Genomic DNA, 10,353 nt, shown 5'->3' with positions numbered 1-10,353 from the left:
CTTGGACCTGGTTCATACCTAGGCTTGGTTGGCTTCAGCTGGACCTCTAGATGATTGGTCTGGAGCTAAGGAAACCACTTATTCCCTTTTGCAGTGAATACCAGGGATTTAGCCTAGGACCTCCAGTGTGCTGGGCAAATATGTTCCACAACTGAGATAGAGCCCCCAGCATTAACCCCTTTTAAGCTTTCATTTCCCCGGGGATAGAGTGGATAAATTCATCCTATTGAAGGCTGTGGGAAGGATTAGAGAAAACACAGCTCAGTTGCATGGAAAATCTGGGAGATTTGGCCTGAGAATGAGAAGCTAGCAGGGACTCTGCGCAGTTCCAACCAGCAACCTTTTCATTAGCCAGGCAGAATCCCATCAAACAGCATAAAGTGATCTGCCACCTCAGGTGTCTTGAGGACTTCTCTTCCCTTCTCTTTTCTCTTTCTTTTTCTTCCTTTCTTTCTTTCTTTTCTTTCTTTTTTTTTTTTTTTTTTTTTTTTTTTTTTTTTTTTTGAGAGGAGGTCTCTCTATGTAACCTTGGGTGGCCTAAGACTTCCTTTTCTGTCCTGCTTCGGCCTCCTAAGTGCCTGGGGTTACAGATATGAATTATCACAAAATGTGCTTGATGGCTTTCTCAAGTAAGAACTCTGTACTCCTGCAAGGAGGCAAGAGGGTCATGGGGCCAAGACCACAATTGTCTCAAAAAAAAAAAAAAAAAAAAAAAAAAACTCCTAAAAAGCAAGCTGAGCTTCTCAGGTGAAGGCTCACCCTAAATGTCTTGGCAGCCACAACCTAATCAGGGGATGCATACATAGTGATAAAGTCCTCAAGGCTGGGCAATAAGTTTTAAAAACAAACAGCGTCTGATAAATGGGGAAACAGCATAGAGACCAAACTAGACTCCCTTAATATAGGTGACAATGGTGTGACTGAGACAATATTATGAGGCCACTGGCAGTGGGTCCACGATGTAACACTAATGCACAAACTGAGTTAGTGGAGCCCATTCTATATGGAGAGATACCTTGCCCACCCTAGACACAGGGATGTGGGGGTGGAGAGGTGCCTTGGTCCTGCCTCAACTAGATGATGGGACAGACTTAGTAGATGTCCAAGGGGAGGCCTTGCCCTCTCCATGGAGCAGATGGGAGATAGGGGGAAAGTCAGGGGAATGGGAAGAAAGGAGGAAGGGGCAACTGGGATTGGAATGTAAAAAATAAATTAATAAAAAAACGCAAAAAAAATTAAAAACCAAACAAAGCTTCAGAATGAGTCCTCTTTAGCAAGGCATTGAGCAGTGCAGTCATTTTCCACTGCCATGGCCAGAGACAGCTGGCTGGGGAGGGGATCCTCTGCCTTCCTTCCTTCCTTCTTTCCTTTCTTCGTTCCTTCCTCCCTCCCTCCCTTCTCTCCTTCCTTTCTTTTTCTTGGGCTATAAAAAGCACAACACCAAAGGGCCAGGCTGAATGGGCAGCTCTGGAAACCGTTCCACAGGACTCCTACTTGGTCCAGCAGCAGCAGCCCTAGGAGCAAGAGTCCTTGGTGATAACAAGGATGATAACGACAGTGATGGGCACTTCCTGTCTGCTGAACCAGAGCCAACCAATTTATTTTACACACATTGTTTCATTTGACCCTTACAACAGCCTATGAGGAACAGCACCATTGATGTCCCCTTTTTGTAGATGAGGAAACTGAGATTCAGAGAGGTTAAGCAAGTGATTATAATATATGCCACAATATCCAGTTTTATTTGGTTCTATGGAACCTGGAACTTCATGCATGTTAGGCAAAATGTTCTATCGAGTGAATTATTATATTCTCAGCCCTTATTTCATTTCTTAAGGCAGCATCTCATGTAGTCCAGGCAGTCCTATAGTTCCTTATACAGCCAAGGATAACTTTGAGCTCCTGATCCTCCTGTCTCCACTTCCCAAGTGTTAGGATTGCAGGCATGCATCATCATGCCTGTCTCTCCCTTTTACTTTTAGGTAACAGTGGCACATAGTTAGTTGGCACCAGGATTCAGACCCGAATGGAATATGGAGTCTGTTTAAGTGTTGGAAGGAAGGTAAGCCATGGTGGCTAGTGTTTGTAAGGTTATTTCCTCCCAGCCAGCTTAGTACTCCCCCTGAGGTCAGACCCTGTGCCAAGCACTTTACATATTGTATCTCTTTATCTTCATAACATCACTATGAGTACGTGATTTTACTATCCACATTTGTATAGCCGACAGACCAAGGCCTAAGATCAGATGACTTGCTGGGGTTCAAAGCCAGGCAGTGACACTGGCTGAGTTGCCCAGTACTGGAACAAGAGACAGCACAGGTTGGACCAGAACCCAGGAGTCCTCTGAGGCTAGCTGTACCTTCTCTGTTGGCAGCATTGTTCCTTAAAAGCGTGCTGGCCTTAAGCCCAAAGAGTGAAATCACACCCTGCGGTTCTGGGAACCTCAGACTGGAGGAAGAAGGAAGCTGATGCTGTGTGGCTCAAGTCTGAGCAGGTGCGCTGGGCTCTTTCCTTCTCTTGCTGGAAGGAGCCTGCTGGTCGGCAGGGTGGGGCGACCCTTGCCAGTACCCTGTGGGAGCAGGGCGGGAGGCAGGTGTGCCCAATAAATAGGTCTGAGTCTTCCTGCTTTCCAGCCTTCATTCAGCCCCAGCACACACACACACCCTCCACACACACACACCCCTCCCTTGCACACACACCTCTAGATGCCTGCTTGGCAAGCATCGAAGCAATGAGAGTTCAAGGTTGAAGTCAGAAGGTTTGCTTCCTGGCTCTGGTTCAGGACTCTCCTGGTGTGAAGTCCTGACCTACAGTCCTCTCATCCATATAGTGTGTGGTGGTGATGGCGGTGGGCCGGGAATGCAAAACCGTCCAGCCTTTTCAATTAACACATTATTTATTAAATACCTCTGGTGAACCGGAGTAATAACCAAAGCGAGATTTAAGCCTGGTTGCGTGTGTCTTAGACTCTAGCAGGGACAGATTGACTCAGATCAATTCTACTTCATTGAAGTCAAGGTACAAGGGCCGCTGAGATAACTTTAAGGAAATGGGCCGCATAGGATTGGGGTTGGAAAGCAACAAATGGGTTGGTACTTAATAGGGTGGTGGATAAGGATGCCGTAAAGATGCCTTTAGTCGGCGAATAACCCATCAGCATAGCGGCTCCTCTCCAAAAGGTTCATACTAAGAAAAGGGAGAAGGCCAATATGCCTGGGAAGCTGGCAAAAGCCTAGCCAGTTCAAGACACTGTGGGCTGTGGTAAATGACATTATGGAATTTTTTTTTCAAGGGAGGCTATTGTGTGGCGCTGGGGGAGAGAGATGGTTAGGTTTAACAGGAACTGGGTAAAAAACATAACTCAAAGAGGACAGACGAATGCCACCCTCTCCGAGAAGCCTTCTCTGATTTGACCTGTGCCTGACTTCCTCCCTCTCTGGCCTTGCACTCTGGATAGAGAACTTAGGCCTCAGAAGCTTTTCCTTTTGTTGCTGAAGCACACTGCGGCTTCAAACGCTGTTCTAAACCTACTGGAGCCTCAGTTTCCCCAGCCGGGTAGAATCAGGTTGTCAGGCAAGGGCCCGCCCAGCGCTAACGCAACGTGATTCGCTCTAGCAGTAAGGAGGGGGGTGCCCGCATTGCTGCGCAGACACCGGGCTGCTGGCCCGGGCACCGCCGCCTGGCTGCCGGCGCGTTTTTTTCCCTGCGGGGGGCTCCAAGACCTGGTCGCCGTGACAGACTTAGAGCAGGGAAAGTGGGGGTGCGACCCCAGGCTCGCACGGCCCCGCCCCCGCAGCCAGCCGGCCTGCCGCAGCCGGGGGCCCGAGCTCCGCCCTCCACCCGCCCGCCAGGCTGCCTCCTCCCTCCTCGTCGCTCGCTCCCTCCCCCGGGCGGGCTCGGCTCTGACTCCGCCGCACGCTGCAGCCGCGGCTGGAAGATGGCGGGGAACGACTGCAGCGCGCTGCTGGATGAGGAGCTCTCGTCCTTCTTCCTCAACTATCTCTCTGACACGCAGGTACGGCCAGCTGGGAGCGCAGGCCAGGGACCAGGGTGCAGAGCCACGGGGCTGCAGCCGCAGCTGCAGAGTCAGGAGCGCAGCGGTGGGCGAACCCGGGCGATCGGGGGGTTCAGGCTGCAGAGCCCCCCTTCCACGTGCCTTGCGCTGCGCTCCGTTACAGGCGTAGCGAGCTGCAGGTCGCCGGCGCATGCTGTAGCATTGGGAGACACAGCCACCCGGGAGGGTCTGGCTAGGCTTTAACTGGAGTCTACGGTTTCCCCCACCGGCAAAGTTGAGGGGTACTGCGATTCCTTGGGCAGCTAGAGACTACCCAGGTCTGAGGGACCCCTAAGTCTGGCTCTGGGTGCCGTAGGCGCGTCCTCGGCGCCCAGCACTTGCTGCCGTACTTTCACGTGCACTTGTGGCGGGGGTAAGGGAGGCTGTCCGCAGCCCTGGAGTCCCCTCGTTCTTCAGCATCGCGTACCCCAAGTGCTGCCACTGGTTTTCCCGCAGTCCCCCACCTGCTCCCGCTGCGCAGAGTTTCCTGTCAGTTGCCGGCTAGGGGAATTAGGGGTCTGCGGGGCACGTGGACATGCGGGCGGAGACAGTGTCTATCAGCTTTCGTTATCCGCAGGAGACCCTTTAGGAAAGAGCAAGGCTGGGTCGGGGCGGAAGGACCATCTGGAGGGTGCCTGGGTCCCCCTGCGGCGCGCGGCCCCGGCGCGCGCTCCACGATGCAGGGGGAAGGGAAGGTGAGGCGGCGTCCCGGGCTCTGGCTAAGCCTGGGAGCTTCACCGGCTACACGCGCGTGACAGGAGTGTGCTTTGGTGTTCGGGAGGAAGGGCGAGAGAGCTGCTAGCTTGGAAACCAAAATGGGGTTTGCTGCTGGGACAAACAGTTGCGGGAAAATGTGTGCACGCGGCGTGCGCGCTCCCACCTCCTTCGTTTCCCCCGGCCCATGCCTGTTGCAAGCCTGAAGTTTGGCTCCCGAGTTAGGGCTTTTGCTCCCAGTTCCTGGCTGCGTGTCCCCTAGAGGCTGGGGATGCCGCGGAGCCTGGGAGGAGACCCTGGATGCGGGGACACGTCTGGGTACGGAGCTGAGCTGTCGGACGGAAACCCGCGCTACTCGCGGGGACAGACTGAGTACCTGGAGTGGAAGCGTTTGTGCCGGCCCGTTTTGCATAACACTAGGAGGGAGGGGAAGGCGGAGGAGGGGGGGCGGGAGGTGGGAGGAGAGAGGGAAACTTTGCTTCTGGTTAGAATCTACCAGTCTTTGGGCGGTAGCAGCTGTCATGAGACCGGGTGGGCGGGGAGAGGCTTGCAAGCTGATTCCTTGCGGCTAGACGCGACTCGGTGGGGACGCAGCGGCTGAGACGTTCGGCTCCGGGCAGACTCCCGGTGGCGACTTAAGGCTGGCGACTAGAACAGGCGGCGTGGCGAGATGTCGCCTAGAGGAAGCCCGTTACCCGCGGGAGACGGCAGGCCGTAGCCCTCTGCTAACGCCGCGGCGTCCTGGAGATGTGGAGCCGCGTGGTGTGTGGCTGGCGCGCTCGGGTGGGTGGTGGGTTCGCAGCAGAGGCCCAAGGGAACCGTGGCGAGTGATCGCGCTCCCTCGGGTCGGGAGGGGATGTTAATGAGTCGGCTGTGCGCGGTGTGTGTATGTGTGTGTGTGTGTGTCCCCGTCCCCTGCGCGTGTGCACACGCCGCGCGCGCCGGGCGCGTACCTTTACCTCTGACGAAACTGCGGTGGAGCTCCCGGCAGCGTCGCTGGGATCGGTCACACGCCCGGTGTTTGTGTCTGCGGAGTCGGGCCCTAGCCTCAGCACCCCAGGACTGGGACCAGGACTGGAGGTGGTGGGGGTTTGGTGGCCCCGAGAAGACCTGCACCCCAGATCTCTATTGCCTGGAGTCGTCTCCATATCTCTACACTTAAGAACCTAGCAGGAATAGCCGAAATAGCCAGTGAGACTCCTTCACCCACACCAAGATTGTCCGCTCTGGACATGACCCTGGCCTTCAACTCTAGCTTTGGTGTTTGGCTCACCACTAATTAATTGCTTGCCTTTTAGCCGCCAGCCTAGCTTACTTAGTAGGGCTGCTTCACCAAAGAAACTAGGAGCGGGGGGAGGGGGAGAGAAGTATTAGGTGTCAGCAGAAGCAGTGCAATGAAAGTTAATTTGGGACGTTTGCCCCCCCCCCCAACTTAACCACGTGACAGGCGGAAGATCTCCTGGTGATCTTTGCCGGGCCAACTTGGGAAATGTAATTGATACCAGGAGCTTTGCAGCCACCCCTAGAAGGCTCAGAGCTGAGCAAGAATGGGCGGGGCAGCCCGCCGCCTCATTTTACAGTTGGGGAAGAGGCTGTGAGGGGTGAGCTGCTTGTCCACGACCACTCAGCCAGGGGGTGACAGAGCCACCCAGGGCTCCTGACTCCAGGTCCTGTGTGTTACCTCGAAATAGCACTGGACTTGGAGTCAGAAGGCCTGAGTGGAGTCACCTTCCCCGCTCTCTGGCTGGGTGATCCTGGAGCAAGCCATTTTGACTCTCCAGCCGGGTTCCTCCTTCTGTCCAATGGGGCCGGTGGTGCTGCCGGAGAAGCCAGAGGCCTGCTGGTGGGGGTGAGCCTTGTTTGCATGTGAGATGTCTGGCTGTCCCTGCTGTGCTTCCCCACTGCCCTTCCCGGACCCTCCCCTCCCCCAGCTCTCCCCTTGGGAGGGTTGGGGAAAGTGGATCGTCTTTGTCCCCAAAAGATTGTTTGTTGTCTTTGGTGGCTAACCCAGGCATAGATTAAAGAGAACTTCTGTTTCAGGGACTTTTATCCATTGTTGCTAAAGTAGCTGATTACCAGGATTGTGGCAGCCTCTTGGAAATGTTTGAAGAGTGTGTCCCAAAGACAGACCTTTGTGCTGGTTTCAACTTTGCTTAGACAATATCCCTTGCCTGGTGTGCCCTTGCCCACCATCCTGCATGGCTTTTCCCTTAGTAGGCCTTCCTGCCAGTTTAGCCTGCCCTCTCTGCTGTCTCTCATAGTCAGTTATAAAACCAAGCACTATGTGTTTGAGTCTATCCAGTAGGATCTAAGTTGTGCCTTTTTTCTCCTTGTGCCCACATGGCACCTGCCAGCCTGCTGAGCAATGTTCCTTTGCCCAGATTTGATGAGGTACACTGATTACAAGGGGTACAGTTGAGCCTTGCCAAACAGAAGCTCTGGGGCTGACAGGGGAGAAAGCTGAGCAGTGAATATGGGAGAAAGGAATGTACAGGGTTACAGCTGCTAGCAAAAGCCTGGACTCCAAAGGCCGCATGGAAAGCTCAGTAAATAAAGGAGTTATTTGAAATCACTCAAGGGCTCGGAGTGACAGTCAAAGTGTCAGGGATGACAACGGCATTATAAATCATCTAGTCCAACCCTTACTGAAAAAGTTTAAAATTTCTACATTGTTAGAAAACATCGCCAAGCATCATGGAAAAAGGAGACATATGTAATATTTCAAAACTGTTTAATTGTGTGTGTGTGTGCGCTCTGCTGTGTTTGTGGAGGTCAGAGGACAACTTGCAGAAGTTCTCTGCCAACAAGTGGGACATGGAGATTGAACTCAGGTCATCAACCTTTACCTGCTGAGCCATCTCACCAGTCGAGAAATATGTAATGTTATCTAAAGAGAGCTACTCTAAAGTAATATGTATCTCAAGATGTTTTTCTTTCCTATCCATATAGATCATTCATTTGGAAAAAGAAAAAAAAAAAAAAAGAAAACAAATGGAATTATTCTGATATACTAATTTGTAAATTGGAAGCACACTGTTTTGTAACTTGCTTTTTTTCTCCTCCTCACAATATGCTGTGAACATCTTTGCTCGTCAATAAATATTGTGCTTAATATCTTAATGGTTGTATAGTATTTCATGGAGGGTGGAGCCAACATGTACCAGTCAGTTCTTCAGTTGTTTGCATTTATGTTATTGTAAGCAATGCTGACCCGAATTTCTTTGTGTACATGTGTTCTTTCTTTTCGTTTAAATTCCTAGAAGTAAAATTGCTCTATCAAAGGAACCATGCGGGTATTTGGTAAACACATATTTAAATTATCTTCTAGAGAGATTGTATTCATTTATACACTCATCAGCATTGTGTGGGAATGCGATTGGCCTTACCCCAGTTATTCATGCTATTTTCATTTTTACCAGTTCAGTCAATAATACACTCTGTTACTCTTGCTGTTTGGTATGCATTTCTTTGGTAACATGTGCTGTTCAACTGCTCCCCACTTGCAAGGCTCCAGGGACTTGGCCTGACTCGGGAAATGAGGGAGGAAAGGAAAGACAGACACAGAAATAACTGGAATGGGGGTGGACTGGGCTCTGATGGAGAAGCCCTCAGATGCTCAGAGCATTTACTGTATACAGTTGAATGGGGTGGTGGGGTTATTGCATACAGATAAATAAGGAGGCGGGGTTTAGGTACTGCTAAGTTGAGGAGCCATCTTTGTAGGGGAGCAGTCTTCAGACTATAAATATCCAGGGGAAGAAAACGGCTGCAGACATTTTCTGCATTCACTGTTGGCAGCCACACCTTGGAGCCCCAGAAGGCTTTTGCTATGGGTCTGAAGCCATGCCCATGCCAACAGTGTCCATTCACTCAGGGCTCTCACAACTGGTTCCATACGGCACCGTGGTTGTGAACTTGTCCCATTTTACAGTTGTATCTTTGTCCCCCATCACTGTTAAGTGGGAACTGAGCACACAGAAAGGGGCCCTGGGCACATGGAGAACTGGAGAAAGGACTTGAAGTCCTCATGCCCCTTCACAGGTCAGGGATACCATTGCTCCATTGTTGCCCTTGAAGTCAGGGCCGGCTTGCTGTCCAAGTGAGAATTGCAGCTGTGGATAGCAGGTGCATTCACCCACCTTTGGCCTTCCTGAGACTGGGGGCAGGGTCACTTTTTCATTAGTACATCCGGGGACATGTTCCCCAGAGGCCTGAGCTCTACTTTCTCTGGCCAATGCTGGTGGTGAGCATGGTTATGATACCCAGGAAAGGCAACAGCCTAGCAGTTGGGCCCCTAGGGCTCATGTTTCCCTCTGGCCTTGGGGCCTCCTTTCCCCAACTGGTGCAGGTCAGCCAGGAACTCCGCTGTGCTGTGCTATGAGTCACCCTTTTCCTTCCCTCTCATTTAGAAGGAACACAGGCTTGAGTCTAGCAGCCCTGCAAATGGGGCCTCGGGCTTGGAAGTGAGGTCATGACAGCATCGCAGTGCTAACAGCTGCCTTCCCTTCCCAGGCAGCAGCTGCAGCGGTGGCAGCGGCATTTATAGCCTGCCCCCCAGGTCACATGTTCTCTGCTGAGCCTCTGTTCACACTCTACATTTCTTCCTCACAAAGATCTGTACAATCTAGGTAGTTTTTTTTTTTTTTTTGTGGTTTTAAAGGTTCCGTGGTTCCTAAGGACTCACTGACTCGATACTCCACTCACACTGCCCTGGGGTCAGTGGTGACGTGCCCGTACAACCTGACCTCTCCATGCTGCCTGTGCTCATGGTTATTTCTCCGGCACCTCACTCAAACAGATGACAGACACACTGAGAGAGGACAGGGTCTAAAGTACTTCTGTTGCTTTGGGCCTCGGTTTCTCAACGTGTGAAATGTGGGTAACAAACCCTGGCTGCCAGGAATGAGATAATGGATTGTAAAGTGAACATTGGCCTGCTCCCTAGACAACTTGGAATTTTCTCACTGAAGCACTCGATGGGACAGGATTGAGTTTGGAGCTAGCTCCGGGCATGCAATCGTTCGTTTGGTTTGCAGTACTGGGGATTGCACACAGGGCTGTGTAGAGGCTAGGCAAGCATTTTACATTTGTTTGTTTGTTTGTTGAGACATGGCCTCTCTATGTAGCACTGGCTGTTATGGAACTCACTCTGAAGACCAGGCTGGCCTTGAACTCAAGAGATTTTGCCTCTGCCTCCCTTAGAGGTGTGCACCACCACCGCCCAGCCTGGGCTGACCTTTCTGTGTTCTCTCCTCCTTGCCAAGGTCCTTTCCCCATCTCCAGCTAGATTCTTATAACTGCTCCCAGTCTTAGCCACACTAGATTTCGCCTGCTTCCATTTGTCCTTGGTCTTGGTCACAAGATTCAGAGGAAGGGAACAGATATTTTTCCATGTAAGCCTGCTCCCAACATGCACAGTCCCCCCAGTTATCAGTGTTCATCACCAGAAAGCCACTATAACACACACTCCCATCATGATTGCCCAGAGCCCCCGGTTCATAGTGTGGCTCACTCTTAGAATTACGCATTGTGTGGATTGGGACAAGGATGTAGTAATAGTACATTGTAGCACTGCACAGACTGTC

At 51.8% G+C, this 10,353-nt stretch overlaps 1 protein-coding gene across 4 annotated transcripts in view; it reads left to right on the top strand.

The window, feature by feature from the left end:
• Positions 1–3,488: 3,488 nt before the first annotated feature.
• Positions 3,489–10,353, top strand: part of Ppargc1b (PPARG coactivator 1 beta) — a 99,937-nt gene continuing 93,072 nt past the window's right edge. For 2 of the 4 annotated variants that reach the window (XM_051200783.1, XM_051200781.1), the window contains exon 1: positions 3,489–4,015. In XM_051200783.1, the coding sequence (XP_051056740.1) occupies positions 3,938–4,015 (78 nt within the window). In that variant the 5' untranslated portion in view covers positions 3,489–3,937. The remainder of the gene's footprint in view (positions 4,016–10,353) is intronic. The other 2 variants (XM_051200785.1, XM_051200782.1) reach the window with 1 other exon arrangement.

Source organism: Phodopus roborovskii, unplaced genomic scaffold, assembly GCF_943737965.1.
Source record: "Phodopus roborovskii unplaced genomic scaffold, PHOROB, whole genome shotgun sequence".
Taxonomy (NCBI): Eukaryota; Metazoa; Chordata; class Mammalia; order Rodentia; family Cricetidae; genus Phodopus; species Phodopus roborovskii.
The sequence above is the reverse complement of the archived record's forward strand: the minus strand, read 5'-3'. Positions and strand labels throughout refer to the sequence as shown.